Raw genomic sequence first — 24,733 nt, forward strand, 5'->3', positions numbered from 1 at the left:
TGCTCAGTGTCACGTCATTAGTTGTGATGGTGGACGTGCACCATCGCCAGCAGCTCAGTGATCGTCTCAAGTTGTTCCAAACCCAGTATTAATGTTCATACAAAAGAATGATTTTCTATGTTGTTCCGTTCTTGCGTAACTGAGAAACCTTTGACGTTCTGATATTATTTCTGGCTGGCCTCTCAACTAGGTAGGATATAATTATGTTGCTGGAGACAAAGTGACTGAGGTGGATGGCCGGCACCGACCCTTCAACCACGCGTTTTCAGGAGAGTCGGAGATCTCAGTCGTCGTCACTGTTGTAGTAGGCACTGAGCTGAATGGTAGTAGGCTTCATCTTGGGAGCTGTACGGCTTCCTTCAACATGGTAGAGATACAGCTGGGTTCTTTACTCCTCCCTCAGTGTGGCCGTCTCCCTTGCTGTTAGTAGCACCCCCACCCCCACCCCCCAACACACACACCTGGCACCGCCCCTCCTCACACACACACATACCCCTCCACACACACCCAACACACACACACACTGTGACACACGGCACACACATTATGACATCATTTTTGGGGCTTCTCTCTACCTCAGTCACGCAAGTTTAATTCTTCCTCCTCTTCTTCGTTCGTGGGTTGCAACTCCCACGTTCACTCGTATGTACACAAGTAGGCTTTTTACGTGTATGACCGTTTTTACCCCACCATGCAGTGTAGGCAGCCATACTCCGTTTTGGGGGGTACGTTTAATTCCTTCATCGGTTCTCGTTAGTCAGCGGACCTTCAGTTCATGTGAAGTTAATCAAAATATCACGACTGAACTGAAACATATACAGAAGATTTATATAATGTGTATGTAGATATTTAACACTCATAAATCCAGAAATGCCAAAGCCATAATACCGTCATAGCTGAGTCTCTGGTTTGGGGGATTCTGAAGATGCACTATGAACTACACACACACACACACACACACACACACACACACACACAAATTATATGTACATTCAATTTAAATTCAAGCCACTAAAGCCGTAATGAAGTGTCCGGAAACGGTCTATTCAGGTTCACCTTACGACCTTATAGTTCCAACAGATTTCTGTTCTTCACACCAGCTAATCAGTGCAGAGTTAGAATCCGTCCGATATAAATGTACTGTCGAGAAATTAACCTAGTCAATGCATCAGTATCAGTATCCCTCTTTCTAGTTCAGTCAGGAACCTCGGCGTTGTCCTTGACAACACACTGTCCATGCAAAAATTTATCAGTCACATATGTCAGTCCTGCTACTGTCAATTGCGGCGCATCAGTTCCATCCGGAAATATCTGTCCATTGACGTAACATCTAGACTTGTCGTTTCTCTCATTCTCTCTCGCCTTGACTACTGTAACTCTCTATTGTCTGGTTTGCCTGCTTCATCCATTCAGTCCCTTCAGCGCATACAAAACTCTGCTGCCCGACTCGTCCTCAGAAAGAAAAGATCTGAGCACATCACTCCTCTTTTGCAACATCTCCACTGGCTCCCTGTCTCACACAGAATAAAGTACAAGATCAACACTCTATGTTATAAATGTATTCACAAATCAGCCCCTTCCTATCTCTGTGGCTGCCTTTACCTCTACACTCCATCTCGCTCACTACGATCAGCTTCGGATCCACTCTGTTTACGCATACCCAGATTCAAGCTCTCGACTATTGGCCGCGGCCGTTCTTTCTCTGTCTCCGGACCTTGCAGTTGGAATGAACTTCCTCTTTCGCTTCGTCAAGTCTCCACACTCAGCTCTTTCAAGTCTGGCCTTAAAACCCACCTCTTCCCAAAATAGCCTACCTTCCCTGCCTCTTCCTTGTCTTCAGTTTCTCCAGTTTTAGAGTTGTGCATGCGTGTGAATGACTGGTGCGAAAGCGCTTTGATTTGTCTATGCACATGATTCAGCGCTATATAAATACCATTATTATTCAGTGTAGACTAAAATATTCTCGGTGGCCGGCCAAATGATCTTGATCTTGAATTTCCAGCAGCCTGGTTCTGCCTCTCGACGATTCTGAGAGCAATGCCAGGCAATGTCCTGAGATTAACTTGACAATGGACACACCCAAGTTCTCGGCTCGATGACCAGCTTGAACTAAACTAACTGGGACTCAAGTTAGCTTGGTGGACGTCCAGGCCACACCCGCGCGACACACACTGCTACCACTGATGTATTTTCAAGTTGAAGAGTTGATAAACAGTGCTTGCTATATCCCTACTCAGACATTATTAATATTCCACACATGGGTTTGTTTGAGTCAAAGCTGGAGGCAAGTGGGGGACGGGGGTGGTGGGGGGTCAAGTAAGGTTAGTAATTCAGTTCTGTTCAGTTACTCAAGGAGGCGTCACTGCGTTCGGACAAATCCATATGTGCTTCACCACATCTGCTACAAAGCAAATGCATATTCAGCAGCGAAACCCAACGCGCTTAGTCATGCCCTGAGAAAAACAACAACAACAACAACAAATAAATGGGTAAGTCATCAAATTCATGAATAGATGAATCAATAAATAAATGAAAATAAAATAAGTAAGCAAATAGAAGAATAACTAAAACAAAAAATAAAATGTGGAAAAAATATGAATAACAATGATAGTAATAAATAAACAAATAAGGAAACAAATGTAATAAAAATCGACCTTGACAGGACTTGAACACACGTTAGTAAGAGTGAATCAAACAGCTGGTCTAGAGAAAGGCTGCGAATGAAGGGAGAGCTGTAGGTTGACTCCTCTGCCAATGCAAGCTCCTCAGGCAGACAAACAAGCTTGATCCATTGCCGTGTGAGACAGGTGGAGACAGGCGTCAGATGCTGAGTCATGTACAATAAGTATGGGGATGGCTTTAACACTGGGAGCGTTTAGGACTACCTGTCTGCAAAGTTCCTTCAAAAGTCAGTAGGCTGATTTTATGCGCCTTTTCTAAAATCGTTTTCTTGACCTTGTGACCTTGGGCCATGGTCAGTATCAAAATGATTGATCACTGTTTATTTCCTTTCATTTTCTTTTTATCTTATTTTGTGTCGGTGTTTTCATGATGTATCAACAGCACAAAGCCACCGTACAAAAAACAGCCAGAGAGAAACTGCCGTTCATAAAGTACACACAAGGCACTCCTACACGACTGAGTGTAATACGGCGGCTCCCCGCTTGTCATAAAAATTTGTTCTAAAAAACGGGAAAAAACATACATGGTAGAAATAATATATATTGATTTTTTTTTTTAAGTAAACAAGGTAGCATCTTTCTGTGCGAATAAAAATTTAAAAAAAATTAAAAAAACTTCAGCGTTGACAAAATGTCAAATTAAAAGGCTACTGAGAAGATCTGTCGAAAAAAAAAAGGAAAGTGTGGACTGGACAAGACAAAATTCGCAGGAAAAATAAATCAGTCAAGAAAGACGTCAGAAAAAACAGACAAAACAGGAAAGAGGGAGCTTCCAGCGCAGAATTCTAGAATGCGGGGGAACTACAAAAACAGTCACCATCGCTGTCCAAAAGATGCCTGCTTTCTCAATAATTACAGGCACTTACAAAACGTGTGATTAAAACTACAAATTACATAAAACACACAAAGTACAGATGGAAACTTAATTAACTGAGTCCTAGAATCAACTGTCACTGCAAACTGTTACATTCGAAGATGTAGTATTCTCAGTCCAAGGCTTCATTGATATCTTCATGTATGTCATTTGACCAGGCCTGACTGGTACAGGCAGGATTCGTTCGTTTATTTATTTATAGTCTGTTCATCTGAGATGATGATATTAGTCTGAAAATAAATGATATTATCAATATTATTATTAGGATTATTATCATTTCTGTCATCATGATGATGATTGTTATTATTAATTAGAAATCAACATTTCTGTTCAGGGCATTAGCAAACTTTATGCTTCCAGTCGTGACAATCCTGCCTGTATGTAAATTCCATACAGGCAGGATTGTCATGACTGGAAGCATCGAGTTTGCTAATGCCCATACCACTAACATTATCATTTCAGACAATGACAGAGAGGGTGCGGTTGTACTGCATACCCTTTGCCTGTCAACGTCTCTATGTGTCTCGCTTGTATGTATCCACCAAACAAAAAGGCATACTCATGATGTTGGAACAGGGTAAAACTCCAATCGACAATGACGTATAGATTCGAACCTATCAGATCTGGTGTGGGATTTTTCGGCTGAACAGTTATTTAACTATGTGAACATGTTTCGTAATACATTTTGTTGAGCTTTTTACTTATATAAGAACAGCATGCGCTCTTTAAAAAAAAAAAAAAATGTTGTTGTCTTTGTTGCCAGTTATACATGTTGAAAGAGACGGGACAGTCATCTGTGCCGTAAGTGTCGCGATAGTGGACTTCCGTTTCGATCGCTCTTTTGTTCCTCAGTGTCTCTCTCATTCTCCGGCTGAAAATATCACAAGAAAAGTCCCTGATAACATACTTAGAACCAGTCAAAACACTTACAACATTCCCGGGAGCTTTTCGGGACAACGTAAAATAGCGGTAGATTTTGTTTCCTTATTTTACGGAACAGAGGCGAAAACCCGAATTAAAATAATAAAAAAATCTTTGTGCTGCAGACTGTTCATGGTAATATTTTCTTTCCAGTTTAATCCGGCTTCACTATTTTAATGTAGGCCCCTTAATTGTGCTGCAGAACCATTGGCGAAAATGGCGTGGTTGGAAGGGTGTATGTGGAAAAAGGGTGTTCTCCATCATGGGACAAAAAGACAAGGTCTTGTCCAGATATGGCGGAAGTGGGGTGGGGACAGGGGAAATGACGTAAAAAGCACATTTTCAGCTGGCTCTTGCATTGTCACTCTCTGCCGGCCAATCTTGGCTTATGTATTTATCAAGAAACAAAGCCTTTCGAACATCAAATATGACAACTCATCAATCAAGTGTATATAATATACGAATGGGGGGGAAACAAAGTTGGGATAAGCTTAGTACTTCCCGTACAGATCAGTCTACAAACTGTAACATTACGAGTAAACGCTGGAAAACCTGTAAAAATTACGGAGGCTTGTTCCAAAACAACAACAACAAACAAAAACAAACCCAAACAAACAACTAAATACATATTGAGCAGTCACATTTACAGGACTGCTTATATATATTTCGTTTCTCTGATGAAATTCATGATACACTGCACATCTTGTAGCCTATGATTATACACTTTTAGCCTAATTTTCAGCAGAATCTAACCATATTTCATCATCACTGTTGCTATTACTTACTTTTTTTTTCTTTTCTTTCTTTTTTTCTTTTTTTTTTTAAAAGAATAACTGTCACTGCCACAGTGTTGTCGGCGTCATCTTGATGGGTTTTTTTTGCTCTTGACTGGAAAAGAGGAAAATCAGCGTGACCTATATTCCACTCGCCCTCCCCAACCGCACTGATCATCAGCTGCTGACACATTCTGTGTGTGTGTGTGTGTGTGTGTGTGTGCATTTATTTGTTTCCATTTGTCTTTATCTGCATATCTGCTTGTGTTGAATACACATACCTACAGCCATGCTCTGGTTCAGTATCGTTTCCAACGGATATAATGTTACAACGGTTTTTGAAGCAAGGAAAACAACCAGACTGCCAAACTGGTGGCAACATGTTCCTCTAGTCCTCATTACTGCCACTGAGCCAAGTAAAAAAAACAACAAAAAAAACAACAACAAAAAAACAAAACAAAACAAACAAACAAACAAAAAAGACCCGCATCAAAACGATCCGATATATATAGTTGCCTATGTGCTGGAATTTTAATTAGTCCGTTTGCGCAAGGAAGACGTTGATAAACTTGAATTCCTTATCGCAAGAAGCAATAAAGAAGACGTAAAGGAGGGAAGACAAGATTTCCAGCTTCGCACATTCGCACGTGCAACATTTAATTAGACCAGCTTCGGTTTTATTTGCCGTATTTTTTGACACTCCATTTGCAACTTTGGAATCATTGCTAAAGACCATCGTGTGAATAAATCGATACTTTGTTGCGACATTAATTTAGGTCGTAATTTAGGTCGGTTCGCAGATCATATTGCGTTGTTCTGACACTGAATAGTACGAGCACACCAAACAGAATATATTTTGCAAAGGTTATATCTAGGCTATGAATTTGCAATATGAAAGTTCAGTCGTAGTTTACGATCTTGTTAGGCATGGTTTTATGCTGTGCAAATACTTTGGATGTGGTAATCATCATCGTCGTCGTAGTTATGGTGTATGTAATAGGAGTAGTAGTAGTAGTAGTAGTAGTAGTAGTAGTAGTAGTAGTAGCAGCAGCAGCAGCAACAACAGCAGCAGTAGCAGTAGTAGTAGTATAAACGCAGGGGTAGTAGTAGTCATGAGTAGCAGGAGAAGCAGCACTAGCTCTAGCATTAGTTGTAACTAGTACGCTAATGAATAACATCGACATGCTTATTCAAAGAGGTGCCAATTAAATCATCGTTGACTTTATTCTAAAGGGTGAATACTGCACCTTGAGCCGGCACCGGTCCATAACTCCCATTCCCTTCTGCCACACCGACCACCGCTTTCGGCGCATGGCACACTACATCAAAGAATAAACCAAAACTGCCGCTGGTTTGCGGTCGCGTGACATTCGTTCCCGAAACATCGATGATATCGATCACATGCTGTGCCACTGACAAAATGCATCCCATTGTTCAGTTTGTAAACCTGTCGACTTTTGCGGCCATGCGTGTCTTCCAGTTTTTGATGAATTATCAGGTCGCATCCAACAAACTGGCCGTGGCATTAATCGAACTGTAGATAGGTAAACTTTTTCTTCAGTGATAGAAAAACCGTTTGTTTTTTTTTGACCGCAGAATAGTGGAAGCGCGCGCCCACACACCTACATACATGAATACAAAGAAATCACACACACACACACACACACACACACACACACACACACACACACACACACACACACACACACACACACACACACACACACTTGCAAAGGCAGTCAGAATTTTTCAGTAGAACGTCAGAACAAATCATGCATGGGAAATATGCAATTCGTTACCAGGCAGTCTTTCCGTCGATACTCATCTCTTTACGCTCTCTCTGTCTGTCTGTCTCCCCTTTTTATTTCTTCTTCCTCCCAACCCAAAATGCAGGCTTACACGCGCTCACACACGGGCGCGTACACGCATGCCGGGTTCTAGCACTGAATTCTTCCTTCTCGAAACAAATTTGCAGAGCATTTGCATTTTAAGTTCAATACAATATTTGACATCGGATAACAATGACATGCGAACAAAAGGTTTTGCTTTGAAATCAGTCGTCAAAACAATAGGTATAGACTTGGTCATAGCAATGTCAGTACCTTAACTTGAACCTGTCACAAAAGCAGTGAATGCAAACACACACACACACACACACACACACACACACACACTGACGCACGCACGCACACACACTTGAAACAATTAGTAGGCTGACATCGAATAGATCCCCAGCCATCTCTGCCTCTTGGCCTAAGTACCCGTCACAGCAGTCAAGCAAATCCCCAAACAAAACGGTGTGTGTGTGTGTGTGTGTGTGTGTGTGTGTGTGTGTGTGTGTGTGTAAACACATGCACGAACGTACCTGACCAAAGGAGAAAGAATACCACCTTTACACAAAAACCCCCCTCTTCTAACACCGACTGTTGTTCCAAGATCCTTTCATGCTGAGTGAGTTGTGCTTGGCACAGCCGATGGAAAGTGCAGACCGGCATAACACTGACATAAAGCCCCCATCTCTTCACCTGGTTCAGTTCGGGTCGTTTGTTAAGACACGCTTGATCTGCTCCTTCTAAGGTTAAGTGCCACGACCACTTGAGCGTAACCGAATATAGGATTAAATGTGCACATATACATTTAGCCACCTCGCTTTCTTCCCACCGTCCTCAGTAAAAAAAAAAAAAAAAAAAAAAAAAAAAAAAAATCTAGGCCACTAGAGAGAGTGTAGTAATAATGTACCAATGTTGAATGTATTAAAGTTACTGGCTTGGTGTCAAACAATTGGCCATGAGGCTAATCAAGGCTGGTTGATAAGGCATAATTAATGCTGTGATTAACTGGATTTTTCATTTCTCCTAAACCAGCAGAAACAGATTTTATTGGTGACCAAAATATGATTGCCAGAGCTGAAGGCATGTATTTATTTGGAAGAATATATGGACAAGAGACTAATATACATTGTTGGTATTCTACGGGGAGTAAAAACAGTATTTTGGATGAACATAGTAGGTACACCGTCTCATCCATCCACACATATTCCCCTGCTCCTCCCCACACGCATGATTTGATTTTCGGATCTTCAGTGCTTTACTTTCGTGTCATAAATACTGCATAAACCAGATTCACGCTAGTGTAAGCTTCCATTGGCATTGCGTTACATCTTGTTGGGTTTTTTTTAAAAGGTTATTACGAGCAAAAGTGAAAAGCCATTTATCGTGATTCATGACCGTCATCTGCTTTAAAAATAAAAAAAATATAAAAATATAAAAAAAAAGAAGAAAAGAAAAAAAAAGAAAAAAGAAGAAAAAAAGAAGAAAAAAAAAGAAAGAAAAAAAAAGAGAACAGATTCCATGTTTGGATTTTTTGTCCTTTTTTCTTCATTAGGTTGTTGCTGTTGTTGATCGCGACGTTACAACGCTCAGAACGGTTTGGTTTTAAATAATGTGACATATGCCTTAAGTATCATGATATTGCTGTCAGATATTTTGCGTTGCATTTATGCGAAGGTCAGGCATCTGCTCTTTTTCAGCAGATGACATGTAGCGTATATAGATCAGGCGGCATGCTCTGGCATCTGGAAACTGAAACTGTGAAGTATTGAAATATGAGATTGCTTCGTTCGGCACTGTGATGTTTAACATGATGTCAAATTTGAGTGTTAGAGTGTGGTGCTTTTGTGTGTGTATTGTTTGGTTTGGTGACTGTGCAGGGTCAGATGTAAGTTGTCATTTTAGTGTTTAAATGCATGTTTTACACGTCGATTATTAGTCTGCATTGTACAGTGCATTTGGGTATGTTTTACAAGGAAACGCGTTATTGGAATCAAATTGTCATCATCATTAGATAACTTTTCGTACATTCCGTTGGTTTGCTCACACTTACCTTCTCGCCTGGAATATTGCATGTGAACACGTAACAGTGAACAGATGTGTGCCTTTACCGAGCAAAGCGTTGAATCAAAACGGTATGCTATAGGCTGACATTGACAGCAAGGCAAGAGTGAGCACATAGATGACTGCTTGACGTCTGTAACATTGAATAAGGGCCAGTGCAAAAAACTCGCTTTCAGTAGTCTTTCTTGGAGAAAGTCCAAACAGCTCACAAGTGTTTGTTATTTGAAGGGAGAAAAAAAAAAGAATCACTTTCAGGATCTACACACGACTTTGACGGGACATGCCCATTATGTATGCTGCCTTTTCCCTCACAAAAGATCGAACTGTGACGGGGAATACGCTTATCTTCAATTAACTGCTTTATGTTCAATTGACATTCAGTCAGTGTATGTTCGACACAAGACGGAATACAGCGGTTTCCGTTGAACTTCCGATCCGCGGCAGCTCTTTGACGTCAGAGAGTGGAATACCGGTTTCGTTTGTGTGGAAGACAGAATGCTGAATGATCGTCTGTATTGATAGCGTCAAGTGCCCCTTCTTCTTCTTCTTCTCCTTCTTCTTCTTCTTCTTCTCTCTCTCTCTCTCTCTCTCTCTCTCTATATATATATATATATCATTTACTTTTAAAAATATTTATTTATGCCACGGCCGGCCCGACCTTATACCTCCCACCATACAAAGACGTTCAACTTGCATGAAAAACAACAACAACAACAAAAACACCACCTGACAAACAAACAAACAAAAAACAGTCTGAAAGGGTGTATATCGTTCGCAGTGCAGTCATGAAAGGAGGGGTGGGGTAGATGTGGGAAGAGAGGAAAGGGTGTGAAGAAGTTAAAACTTTTCGGTGTTTCACAGTTCCAAACACTGTGTATATAGTGTGGCAGGAAGGGACAGGATCCGGCTGGTGCCAAAGACGACACAGCTTACCCGACCCCTCAACCAGCCCGCATTCCAAGGGCGATTAGCACACACGATCCACCGGATCGAATCTAAAGGCGTGATAAGAGTCGGGGCAGACAGGCCTGATCGATCTGTTTGATCTATAGTAAACGGAGACACACTCTTTGAAAAGTGCTTGAACAAAGGTGGTTAGAACTTATGAGTTTGGGTGTGCAAAAGGCAGGGCGAAGGGGTCGACGGCAAGTAAACGGAGAGACGGTCTTTGAAAGGTGTTTGAACCATGATGGTTAGAACTTATAATTTAGGTGTGTAAAGGGGAAGAGGGGGGATAATTTAGGTGTGCAAAGGGGAAGAGGGGGGTAAGGGTCAAAGAGACGAGCGAACAGGGCAGTTTTACTTGCCAGAGATGGTCGTACATATGTAGCTTGGACCAAGTCTTGTTTTATCTCTCCTGTTTTATCTCCCCTCCTCCCTCCCACTCTCTCCTCGCCCTCCTCTCTCTCTCCCCACTGACTGTTCTTTAGGGGCAAAAGAATACTGACACAGACCGAGCTGTTCGATCCGCAGAGGGGAGAGAATCTGTTTAGCTGAAAGACAAAGCCCAGCATGTACAGTGCGTGTGTTTTAATTCACACAGAATTTTCTTCAAAAGAGGATGACGACGGGAGCGGGGATGAACGAAGGCAGTTTTGTAAGTCAAGGCTAAGCATGCATTTGTGCTCTAGTAATAAACCGAAAAGAAGTATGAAATAACTTCGAGCTAAAAACAGTATTAATAGTAATGGTAATAATAAACGCAGGCTTATACAGCGCAGTACCTCCCATCTCACCGAGCTTTACAATAAAATATGCAAATTTAAGACTAAGTGTTGTAAAATACGTACAAAGTCAACACAATTTTGACTAAAATATATATATATATGTAAGACTAAGTGACATAAAGAAATGTAAATCGACACAGGCGCGATCACAGTCTCAAATCACACAGATGCAAACCACAGGAAAACAAAGAGCATCACATTCACCATTGTCAAAAATAAACACCAGGGAACCAGGTATCACCAAAAACACACCAGAATCATCACAGATACATACAGATCAAAACAAAGAGCACATCCAGCAACAAAAATCACAACAAACACATGCAGATGGAAAAAATTCAGTGAGAAAAGTACAGTTTGAAAAAAAATATGTTTTGAGTGCTCTCTTGAATGCGGGTGCTGGGGTGTAATGGAGGTGTGAGGGTAGTGAATTCCAGTGTTTAAGTGCGACAAAAGAAAAGGAACGTTCACCGTAAGTTTTAGTACGAATCTTTGGAATGGACAGTATGGTTCCTCCTAAACTAATGATGGACAATTATTTCTGTCTCTCTCTCTCTCTCTCTCTCTCTCTCCCTCTGTCTCTCAGTGTGACGTATGTCTCTTTCTTTCTTTGCTTCTTTCTCTGTAACCCCATCACCCCTCTCTCTCTGTGTCCCTCTTTGGGTGTGTATATGTTTATCTCTGTCACTTTTTTCGTGTGCCGCGTGCGCGCGTGCGTGCGTGCGTGCGTGCGTGAAACTACCCATAGTTTTGTTGATGAAATTTTGCTGAATTAACTCTGCAAGGAGGCGGAGTACTAACAAAAACCAACCAACCAACCAAACAAACAAACAAAAAACAAACAACAACAACAACAAACAAACAAAAAATTGTGGGTAATGAAGTTTTTTATTTACCGCCTCCCCACCCCCCTCCTTCTCCCCCCTTTCTCCGCTCTTGCTATGAAAGAGAGAGACAGACAGACGGAGACAGAAAGAGACAGAGACAGAGTGAGGCACAGAGAGAGAGAGAGAGAGAGAGAGAGAGACGTAGACAGACAGTTCCAGCAGATAGATACAATTAGTGACGTACAGTCAAAGACAACTTCAATAAAGAGCCCACTACGTACATGGCAGCCTTGAACAACAACGACGTGAATGTGAGATAAGGCATGCGTGGCAGTGATCGAAGAGAACGCACGTGTCTACCCCCAAACTGATCGATAAGACGAAACCCGCTGGTCACTTCGATTGTCATCCGTCTGCTGACAGAGCGATCGAGTCTTGTCACTATCAGAGCCTCTGTGACGACGAATGACTGATTAATGAATGGGGTGTGTTTGGCGAAGAGTTTTCAGTGCTGACGAAAGCTACTACTTATGCTGCCATCTAGTTCTCACTGCACGCACACACACTGACACATACATGCACACGCACATGCATTCACACACATACATGCACGCGCGCGCGAGCACATACACACACACACACACACACACTCACACATGTGACGGGCGCGCGCGCACACACACTTACACACATTCTAACTCACACGCGCCGGCTTCAGTGCATCTGCGTTTTCGTTCATTTTCTTATAAGGTGTATCCACAATTGTAATTTTCAAACGAGAATCGACTCCTCCCACCATTCCTTGTCTACTTATTCTTTAGCGCACGTAAAAGAACCCACGGCAACAAAAGGGTTGTTCCTGGCAAAATTCTGTAGAAAAATCCACTTCGATAGGAAGCGGGGGCGTTGGCGCTGTAATATTGCGACGCGCTCACCCTGGGGAGAGCAGCCCGAATTTCACACACAGAAATCTGTTGTGATAGAAAGAAAATCACGCCTTAAAAATTAAAAACAAAATAAATTAAAATAAAAAAAGAGGAGGGAGGGGGGTAGTGTGTGTGTGGGGGGGAGGGGGGTGGCGGAGAGTTGGGGAGAGAAGCAACAAATGTACATAATAAACTGAATTACAGGGGGGGTAGGGTGGGGGGAGGGGACATGCATGACACTCTTCTTCCCCCAACAACTCCTCCCCCTTTCCCATCGTCACCTCTCCCACACTACTTCCTAGCCCCTCACCTACCACCCACCCCCTCATCCCCGACCCCCAACACACACGTCTTCCGACCCTCAACCACGCACCAGAACCGTGAACCGGCGTCAGGTCAGCCAAGCTTTTTAGCGTTCATCCTGACCTTCAGCACCACTGCATTCAGGTTGTTGCATGCACGCTCAGTACATAACAGCTATCTTGCCCCTCCCCCCCTCCCTCTCCGCCCCCCCCCCGCCCACCTCCCCTCCTGATTCATGCCTGGCTTTATGAATCAGCATCCGTGCCGCCATCCGTGCCAGCCCAGAGCTACAGGGGGGTAGGTACTTTGTACAGGCATGAGTGACGCAATTCGTCTGACAAGCAGCAGGCTGTGCCACTGATGCTGCGGCGGCTGCTTGGAGGCTGTCTGTCTGTCTGGACGAGGCAGACAACGAGCCCGGAAAAGAAGAAGAAGAAGAGAAACACGCACAGATAGAAAAGAAACAAAAAGTTCAGTCTCACTTCCTTGGTTTTTTTGTTTGTTTTTTAACAGTGTGGCATGAGGGCATGACCATCTAAATTCGATTTGCAATCCGCTAAGTGTGTGTTTTCAACCCTGTAAAGATAGGCGTCAGTGCTTTAAAACGCTTTAAGAAACTGTCGGCTGTGCATTTGTGTCATTTGAGAAAATATGTTCCAGAGTTTGCACGCCTCCCCCCCCTTCTCCCCCATCCTCTCCCACCTGCTGTAATACTGAACACTCCCCCTTCCATTTAATTCAAGCACACCTACCGCTCCCTCACCGTCCCCTCATTCACTTCCTGCCACGTGCGCACGCTTACCTGCCCTTCGTCGACCCTATCCACTTCCCCCCCCCCCCCACCCCCCGCCCCACCCGCCAGCCCCCCCTCAACCTCGCTTTCCTCTGGTCACTTCTCACCTTCTGTGCCGGCCGCTATCCTTTCCAGACACCCCTCTCCTGCTAATGTTCCTCCCTGGAGATCTTACTTTTCAGTGAAGCACCTTTCTTGGGAAACAGATAGTATGTCTACCCGTCTTTTTGTGTCTCTCTTTAATACAACGAGTGTGTGTGTGTGTGTGCGTGTGTGTGTGTGTGCGTGCGTGCGCGCGCGCGCAGTCGATTTTTTTTTCTCTGATTATGATTCCCCCTCCCCACGCTGTTTTCATTTGATTCACATAGAGAAAAATGATGACAAACATTGAATGAGCGAAATGTATTTATTTGAAATTAGAAAAAAAAGACATGAGAAAAAACAAAAACAGTTGAATATGTGACATGTTGTATTCATGTGTAAACAAATAGAATTTCCACCAAAGGTATATCATATTCTTCCAGCTGAAAAGGGAAAGTGATAGAGTGTTTTGCCATCATTGCAGATAATGGAGGTCACTTCTTCCTCACCTTTTTCTTCGCCGTGCAAGACGACGAAGCTCTTTTTATATGCCTCCATATTTAATTTGCTGAGCTCAATGGCCCAGTTCTATGTATCAACACATCACTCAAACTGAGATGTACTGGCATTAATTGTTACATTTCCAAGCTCTGTCATTAAAGTACTCTTCCTCGCAGTTCTCCTCCTGCAGTTTTCTGAATATGCCAAAAACAACTTCCGGTGATTTTATTTTATTTTATTTTATTTTTTCCTTTCTGAAGACCTAGATCTAAATCTGATCCTGGGAATGTTTTTGTTCCCGTCACACACACCTCCTGTTTCTTGCTACTTTTAAAAATAAATAAACAGATTTCCAGTTTGAAGCTCTGTTGTACAGTGCTCTTCCCTGTTGAATGTGGTTGACGAGTTGTCTCAGCCTAAACAACACTAATGGTGACTGATTCCGCAAAGCAAGAACCAAAGAGGAAGTAATTATGTACAAACTAGCAAGCAGAGTATAGGCCCCTAGCCTACTTGGCACAAGCTACGGACTGGTGGAGGCGAGCAGCCGAGAGTCGGAGAAGAGGTGGAAGGTCGGACTTCCAGAGGGGTTGAAGTGCAGTGGGTGCTAACGGTGCTGCCGTGTGCCGAAGGTCAGAATGGGGGGACGCAGTGGGTCGTGGATGGCGAGAGGCCTATCTGTGATCAGGTGCAGCTGTTGGAATCGTTGGCGGTGGCGAAGACTGAGGGGATAAGTTGTGTTTTGTTTGAGGAGCAGGCTATGAGAGCGCCAAGGACAGCACATGTAAATTAGACTACGATACGCCTCGCACGCACGTGTGCGTATGTGAGCGCACACACAGGTAGCCTACAAATACGCTTGTGCGTGCGCGCTCACGTACACACATTCACGGAAACAATTACGCACACAAAGGCAGTATTTTTTTTTTTTTTTTCCTTGTATCATTTTAAGTGGAAAGTTATGGATATACTGAAGAAAATGAATAATTACACACACACAGACACACACACACACACACACACACACACACACACACACACACAGCGTTCACGCATCATAGTTTTGCTTCGACTTCTGCGGCTGTGCTGCTGCAACAACTGCTGCTACCCTCAACTACCACCAACAAGGATAATCTGATAAAATGACATTCGTGCGCTGGAAAAGGCCTATGATCCCTACGTCTGCTGGGATCGTGTTGCTCCTTTTTTGTGTATTGAAAACACACGATTGCCCGTGACTATCTGACTGTAAAAGAGGCGGTTTACGCCACATTTTGTACTCTTGAAACTGCCGACAAGTGCTTTCTTGACAGCGTTTTTCTGGAATCTTCTTTCCAGTCTGCCCTGCGCTTTGTCACGTTTTAACATTAGTATTTTCTGTAGGCCATTGTTTATAGAGTGTACTTAGTTCATGTCTCCAGAGTTCTATGCCATTATAAACCTCAGTTCCTCCTATTGGCTACGTACATGCTGATCTTGTCTTTTCTAACGCACGGTCTGTGTATTATGCTTGCACAATAAAAGCTGCGGTCAGGCACTCGGTATTTTGCCAGACACAACATGAGTACAATAAGTCTTTATGAATTCTGATCCATTCTCCATTGAAGGTCACACAAGCTTCTTCTGTCTGAATAATGTATACTATATAATATTTTAATCGTGATTGCGGGAGTTTCTCAAGCACCACACTCCGATATGTTCTTCTTTTCCGGCAGCATAGCATACTGTGGCCAAACGCGTCAGATCTTCAGTGCTTTGTTCGAATCCCGGGAGCACCCTTGTGAGTTAAGTGCGTATAATTATTTTCCTTATCTCTTATGCCGACATGTGTACAGACCCGTTAGTGTTGGTGTGTTAATCCCTTACATGAGTACGCCGCGCACCCAGAAGATCAATTATGAACGTCAAAGATCACGGTATCCATGTCACCGCTTAAGGAAACATGAAAATGTCAACTAAAAATTCCGCTGAACCCCTACCCCAAAAATAGAAATAAAATAAAACCGGTGAAACAAATGCAGCGGGATAACAGTGCTCTTGCACACAAAAGTTCACACGTCGAAACGAATGAACGAATGACAGCGCAGTCCACGAATGAAAAAGGAGTCCGGCGGTCAATGAAATTTTTAGGATGGGTCTTAGCTTGTGGACAGGCAGATATACTTGAATGTTCGGTTACTGGGCACAGTTTTGATGTTGCCTAGTTACCATTATGAAAGATTTGTCAGAATGTGATATGGATAAAGGAACAATGAAATGTACGCTGTTCGACGTACGATTTTTATTTTATTTTTTATATTGTGATTGTTTTTGTTCTGTTAATGATAGAGACAGATCAAGAGACAGACAGAAAGACAGACAGAGATTTTTCTTGTTGATTTGCCTGTTTATCATTCCATACGTTGAATCACAGATCTCACATAGCAAAAACAGTTTGTCTATAATCAATGATTTTTATACTTAACTGTCAACAAGGTGTTTGAGAAAAAGCAAGCAAAGACAACAATTTTCAGTTTTAAGTACAGGAATAACACCTACCCAAGCATCACACACACACACACACACACACACACACACACACACACACAGATTAGTTGCTTCGGCCGGGTAAAAGTCTTTCTCTTTGATCCTGGCATCGCACAAGGAGGCGCAAAGACGGTGCTTATGTTCAACACTGACTGTATTATTCACCACCGGCGTTGATAATAAACCAGAGCAATGAAAACACACAAATAAACAAACAAAATCCTGCACGCCATAGTCACTTTCCGGGGCATTCCCAGCTTTCCGCTTTTGTTCTTCTTGATCTTGTTCTTTACATTGTAGCACGTCTCAGTTTCTTTTTTTAACCTTCTAGTTGTTGCTTAATGTTCTTCTTCTCCTTCTCCTTCTTCTCCTCCTCACCTTCTCGTCCTCATCCTCCCTCAGAGCAATTCGTATTCAGTGCACGAGAAAATTAATATCTAGGGACAAAACGAAAAACAAACAAACAAGAACAAACACTCGATACATTTCGCGATGAAATGACACGATGCAATGCATTAGTGATGCCACAATATGTAGAGGGGTGCTAACGGATAGGAGCTCGAGGGATGGAGGCGGTGATGATAATAATACTTTTTTTTCTTCTGTGACGCGATATCTAGCACCAATGCTGCTGAAAGCGCCTTACACCATCCAGTTGAATATAAACGTGCCTTAAAAAACATTTCAACCACACGCTGACAATGGAAAACATCCAGTGTGTTCATATGAATCAAAAAGCACATTTCAGAGATGAATCAGATTATATAAGCTATAAAGTAAATAAGGCTTAGATTAAAACAAAATGCATTTCATAGAAAACACACACACACACACACACACACACACACACACACACACACACACACACACACACGTTGACATTAAATATCAACTGCACTGAAAACACAATTGCATAAACTTTCGGACATGCTGATATGCGTACGCACTTACACACGCGTATCAGAGCACTGTACCCTGAAAACACACACAAAGCACTGTACCGTCACACACACACACACACACACACACACACACACACACACACACACACACACACACACACACACACACACTCGCGCGCGCGCCCGTTTAAAATGACCAGATAGAAAAAAGTCACATCACATCCAAGACCAAACTACATAAAATACACAATGCATTAAATCAGGACTACAAAAATACTAGTGCAAAGATACTTGCTAACTAACATACTTTGGTCTAACCATTATGCCCAGAACAAAAATACTTACGGAAAAGGTAAGTTTTCTTATCTGACTTAAAGAATGTAGATCAGAGACATTTCTAAGAGAAGAAGGTAGATAATTCCACACTTAGTGAACCTGAGCTCTGAAAGACCTATTTTCAGCGTATTTCAGATTAGTCCTTGGGACTTCAGTCAGATTTCAGAACTGGATCTTAATGTTCTGTGCAGTTCATAAGTTTTCAGTACATAGGAGAGATACAATGGAAGAGACTTGTCAAAATGTTTGAAGGCGAGTGTCGCTAACTTGTAGTGAATGCGGACCTCAGTTGGAAGCCAGTGTAACCGATTCAGAAGGGGTTAACATGATCAGATTTCTTTTTGGCGAGAACCAGTCGTGCAGCATTGTTCTGAATTTTCTTTAATCTGTCGATGGAGAAAGATGGTAGACCCTCAAGAGTGGAATTGCAGTAATCCAGTCTGGACAGGACGAAAGAGGAAACCAAAATGAGCCATGTTTTTCTCTGTTAAGTATGGTTTGACCGAGGCTAGCCTACGAAGATGAAATTTACATGAGCGACACAGTCGTTCATAGTCAAGGTTTGATCGAGATATGCACCCAGGTATTTGGCTGATGTTTGAAATGCTACTGAAGCAGGGCCAAACGTAGCTGGGTCCTTTTTTTGCTGCCTTAAGACGAGTCCGATCTCCTACAGCTAAGAGTTCGGTTTTGTCTTCATTGAGCTTTTGCTTGTTTTTGTCCATCCATATTTTTACATCAGCTACACAAGCTTCCAATTCAGAAATGAATGAAATCAGATGGTGGAGCAGCTTTTTGTAATTCTGTGTCATCTGCATATTTAAGGTCACCAAATGAATGCATTTTGAAAATGTCAGATAAAGGCTGAGTGCACAAACTGAATAAGATAAGCCCTAAGACTGATCCCTGAGGGACACCAAACACGAGAGGAATAACTTTACAGGTGCAATTTCTTACTTTAACCTTGAGTTGACGATTTGAAAGATATGAAGAAAACCATTTTAAAGCAGTAGATTTAATGCCAAAGGTAATGCTCAGACGGTTGATAAGAATTTGGTGCTCAATTGTATCAAACGCCGCTGACAGATCTAAAAATGCCACTACAGATTAAGTCTTTTGTCTGTGTTTGAGAGGAGACTATCAGTAACCGAAAGAAGGTTTGTTTCTGTGCTATGGCTTTTCCGATAAGCTGACTGACAAGTTTCAAGCAGGCCGTTTTCATCAAGATGTTCCTGGAGCTGATGCAACACAACGTTTTGAATGATTTTAGAAATGAATGAAAGATTAGACACATGTCTATAGTTCTTTAGCTGATTTGTGTCCAAATTGTGCTTTTTCACAAGAGGGATGATGATACTCCATGTTGAATACACGTTTCAAATTTACTAAGCGCACACTCATTTCTGTAGTAATTTGCCATCTGGTCAGAGACTTTTTCTATTTTATTGTATTATATATATATATATATATATATATATATATATATATATATATATATATATAAATTCCATTTAGGGCGGAGCAAAAATTTTGTGTACGTCAGTCTAATCGTAGAGGCGTAGACCTATCAGCATGCACAATGTATGTCTCTTACACGGTTCCAGATGCAACCACCGTCCTACCCACCCCCCACCCCTCTCTTTTATTGCCCATAAGTCTGGACTGAACGATGGCTGTGTGCAGCAGCTTTGGGGGGATGCCAGGGCCAAAAAGGATTTGTGGGAGTATAGTAGGGAAGAAAACGTCCGTGTAGCTTTCTGTTGTCCTGACCCGGGCTGACCTGGAGGGGAGTGCGGGTGGGGTGGGGGGTGGGGTTTGGGGGGCGTGAGGGTTGGGGTGGGGGGGGTCTGAGTGGCGCCGGCGTCGGGGCCCGTCAGCATGATTAGTCAGCCTGGGCAGCACAGTAGCCCAGTGGTGGTGGCCTTTTCGACCTGTCATCTGGGTTGCATCACCACACTATAAAGGAGAAATGTCAATATCGGTGCCATATGCTTGCGCGTGTGCCGTGTTGTGTGTGTGTGTGTGTGTGTGTGTGTGTGTGTGTGAAATTTAAACCATCATTTTTTGTTTAATTACAATATACTCAATTTCGGGTCTACTAACTCAAGTCTTTCTCGTTTATATATATATATATATATATATATATATATATATATATATATATGTCTTTTATTTTGTTTTTTTGTTTGTTTTTATTTGCTTTTCTTTTTTAAGTAAGAAATTAACATTTCACGATAAAGTTTGAAACTAATTAGACTTATTGAAATGCATTATTCGTGTATTTCGTTTCCTTCGTGTCAGTTGTCGAATTGTCATCGCATCGTCGTCGTCATCGACATAGATATTGTCATCGTAACTGCAACATCATGTTCATCAGCATCATTAGCCTCAGCAGTAAGGTATCTTCTTCAACATCAAATATAATATTTTTGTCAGAGATGTTAGAAAGCATGAAAGAAATGGTTTAAAAATATTCACAGTGAAAATTAGCGTCAGATGTGTTAGAAACAAGGAGAATGTGACTCTAGAAAAATCTGTGTTGGTTGAATCATTTGTAACATGTCACGAAGAAATAAAGCAAAGATGAAACATGAAAGAAAAGAAAGAAAAGAAGGAAAACAAAGAAAGAAAAGAAAAAGAAATATAGTTTGGGTGGTGTAAAACAGGAAAACATCGATTCTAGAAAAAATATCCTTGTTCGTAAAATATTTTGTGACATGAAGAAAGAAAGAAAGAAAAAGAAAGAAGAAAGAAAAGCAAGGCTGGTTTGAAGGAAGAAAGACAAAAAAGAATTAGAAAGATGCTTTTTAAAATTTTTATTTTATTTTATTTTTATATTTTTTTTAAATTATTTTTTCCCATCCAGCCCCTTTTTGATCACGTTGCTTGAAGAGAATTCATGATCCAAAACCTGGCACTGGTCCACAGTCTGCTCTTGCCTGGAAAGCATCGCCCCCGCATCTCACCTGGCGGGGTCACCGTGACCCGACGGACTCTGCATCAAAGCTAGGCCTGTTCAGGAAAGTGCAGGTGCTTTGCTTCTATTCTTTTTTGGGGGGATGGTGAGGGGGGTGGGGGGGCAGTAGGGGGGCATGGGGGGTAAATGCTTTTACTTCTTCCTCTTTAACAAAATAGTCGTGCAGCAGATACGATAATGTCCTATTTGATAATAATAATAATAATAATAATACATTTTACTTATTTGGCGCAAACTCCCCATATGATGGGCTTGAGGCGCCTCTCATGAAACAACACAAATACAGTGGTGCATTACACCACATAACACCACATGAGGACATAGAAATGAAGTGAGAAACAAAAATCTATGCGCACTAACACAGTACAACAAATTACAGATGTGAATAAACACATGAATAAAGCACAAAATATGCCATGCACACGCACACGCACACACGCGTGCGCGCCCACACGCTTTCCCCCCATCCCCTAACCCTCTCCCCCACCCCTTCCACACACACACACACATGATGGTGAATGACAGAGATCCTGAGGAAGAGAATTCCACACAGAAGGTGCTTGATACTGGAATGCCCTTTGACCAGATGTCTTTGAAGATACTTTGGGGACTCGAAGGAGCTTTTGTCTAGTCGACATGAGAGAACTTGGGGGGGAGGGGGTTGTGGTAAATTTGAAGGAAATACGATAGGTAAGATGGGAGAAAACCTTCGAAATGTCGATAAACCCGCCGATTCGAATCTCAAACGGACCTTCTCTCGAATCTCCACCCCACCCCACCCTCACAACCATCTCTTTTCAGCATTAATTTGAGTGAAGGTTTGGTTTCCTGTCTAAAACCTTGTGGACACCGTGAAAAGTAAAAGGTGTCTGTAGGTGGATTCTGTGGAGAATAATCCATCATTTCAGCTGATAAAAAAAAAAAGGACTAGGAGTGTGTGGGTAGATGGGAGAGAACCTACAGATGGGGGAAATGTCAAGAAACTGCCGAAGGAATCCAGAGACCACATGTGTGCACCACAGTTTAGTATTTACGTGTGTTAAGTGCACAATTTTCCCGGGTTTTTTTCTCCCAACTGAGCCGAAAGATTAGCACCCAGACAGACCCTGAGGCCAGAAAAGCGTTGCTGACTTCGCGTATCGGCGTGTGTCTGCATGTGTACATTCGCGCGCGCGCGCGCCTGTGTGTGTCTGTGTCTGTGTCTGTGCATACATGTTTATGTATGCATGCATGAAAGGTGCGCGCACGTCAGTGTGCTTGTCTGAGTGTTTTTATGTGTCTGAGGAAGAGTAAAGAGTTTGTTAGAATGCGTTTCATCACTGGAGCGTGAAGCAGTGTAATTATTAATGACTGGCATGGTGTATGGTTTGTGGTGGTGGTACAAAGAGGAAGCCAAACAGAGTGAGGGAAGGGGTTGTGGTGCTGAGGCTTGAGTTCAGGGCGATCAAATTCATTTTAGCTCGAGTTATGACTGAGACGGAGTAACACAATGCTTCACTTATCTTCCCGCAGAGAGCATACAGTATGTATCATGCAACTGCAAAAGGCTTGGTCTGTTTTGCGTGAACTAAAAGCACTTAAAGAATCAGGAAGCGCGAATGGGTTTCAGACGTCTGGGTGGATACAGCAAACAAACATCCCTGTCAGTTTTGAAAAAAAGGTTTAGACTGAACAGTTATAACTGTTCACCACTTTCGTCAATCTGAACAGAGTATCGCGTTCACGTATCATAGCAGCGCATCACGTTCACGTAGTGCATCACGTTCACGTGTCACAGCAGTCATCACGTTCACGTGTCACAGCAGTGCATCACGTTCGCGTAGTGCATTACGTTCACATCTGTATCACAGTAGTGCATCAGGTTCACGTATTACAGCAGTGCATCACGTTCGCATATCACAGCAGTGCATCAGGTTCACGTATCACGGCAGTGCATCACGTTCACGTATCATAGACACGGTGTATCACGGTCATCTGTCACAGAAATGCATCATGTTAACCTATAACAGAGTCTGCTTGGTGGGTCGTATTCTCTGTCTGTGAGTATGTCTGTCTGTCGGTCTGCCCCCCCCCCCCTCCACCCCCCACCCCACCCCCCCTGCACACCCCCACCCCCCTCTATGTTTCGTTTTGTAATATTTTGTTAATATTTCTGTTAGAAGTCACACTCTTATTATGAACATTATTTGTTTACGATTATATAATTCTCCCTTCAGGCAGGTGGTAAGGCCTAATCTGAATAAAATATTCACATTACTTACAGATATACGTGATTTCCCGGACAGTCTCGATGACACAAATACATACACAGACATGCACACGTGCACACTCATACACACACACGCAAGCACATTCTGAATACACATTTTGAATCTCTCCTCTTGTTCTTTAAAACAAAAACAAAAAAGCGTGAACGCCAGTATTCTAAGAGGAAACAAAAATCCAAATATTGTTTCCACTTTCTGTGATTATCAGTCACTCTTTCTCCTCCCTAACTCAACAGAACTATACAGGAATAAATAAATATATGAGTGGTAAGTACCCCACAATAATATTTCCTCTTTCTGATATTAATTTTATCAGCGACCCTTCCTCCATCTTGTTCCTTTTTCCTGAAGATTTCCTCAGCTTTCCCCTTACCTGTGGTTTATGCTTACCAGGTGTTCTAAACACCTCTACATTCCAGACAGTCCCGCTCCCTTCCAGACCTCTTTGCAAAGCAATTAACAGAGGTTGTAGTTGGAAATCCCGTTGCTTTGAATGGAAACAATCGCTGGAACGTTTATAACTGGGTATTCGTGGCCCACATCCTTCAGTTTTGCCTGCAGATGAAACAGCGATAAGAAAACGGGTAAACAGTTCTTATCCAGGCTTCTTTGTTTAAGTGTTCGTTACGTGTCGGATGAGATGCCAGATAATGTCTGTGTTTGCATTTCGCTGTCTTCTTTAAAAAAAGAAAAAAAAGGAGTTCCTTTTACTTGCATAATGTCTGGTTCGACCAGCCAAGCTTCAGCCTCTGCTTGCTCCTTGTCAAGCGAATTGCGTCACTCATGCCTTTTAAATGTTGTTGTTTTTCTTCCTTCCTTCCTTCCTCCCTTCCTTCTATATTTGCTTCCTTCCTTCTCTTATTTCCTTCCTTCCTTCGGCGGAAACTTTGATATATATTGCTCTCAGGGTTCAAATGGCGAATCGCTGTTGTATACTGAGAATGCCGCCTCTCTGTAAGATCGCTGTACATTTTTTGCCTGTTTATATTTACACAGATTCAGTGTCATTATATATGTATGTTTCTCGCCTGCGTGTTTGTCAGCCTGTTTTTAGGCATGACAAGTGAACAGTTCACTGGCATTCCTGTGCTACAACATTCATTGAAAACATTTAATTTGATCAGTGACACCATGAACCAAAAACACCACAAGAAGACCATTGTCAGGTGGGACCATAGGTTAGTGAATTGTTGCTCTCCAGTGAGTGTCCGTTCAAGTGCGCCAGGGTAAATATCACACAGACATACATACATACACGCGTCCCTGCGCGCACGTAAGCACACACACACACACACACACACACACACACACACACACACACACACACATATTGCAACGCACGCGAAACAAAGAGTTCAATGACACGATGCTGCTAAGACCCATATAAAGATTTGAATATTGGTTGATATGATGATCTATCATCAG

At 42.4% G+C, this 24,733-nt stretch overlaps 1 protein-coding gene across 1 annotated transcript in view; it reads right to left on the minus strand.

Annotated features, from left to right (window-relative positions):
• The window catches only part of LOC143292792 (protein bicaudal C homolog 1-B-like), a 59,000-nt gene extending 49,700 nt beyond the window's left edge, over positions 1-9,300 (minus strand). The window contains exon 1 of the mRNA XM_076603374.1: positions 9,132-9,300. Within this exon, the coding sequence (XP_076459489.1) occupies positions 9,132-9,258 (127 nt within the window). The 5' untranslated portion in view covers positions 9,259-9,300. The remainder of the gene's footprint in view (positions 1-9,131) is intronic.
• Between the last annotated feature and the right edge of the window lie 15,433 nt (positions 9,301-24,733).

Source organism: Babylonia areolata, chromosome 18, assembly GCF_041734735.1.
Source record: "Babylonia areolata isolate BAREFJ2019XMU chromosome 18, ASM4173473v1, whole genome shotgun sequence".
Classification (NCBI taxonomy): Eukaryota; Metazoa; Mollusca; class Gastropoda; order Neogastropoda; family Buccinidae; genus Babylonia; species Babylonia areolata.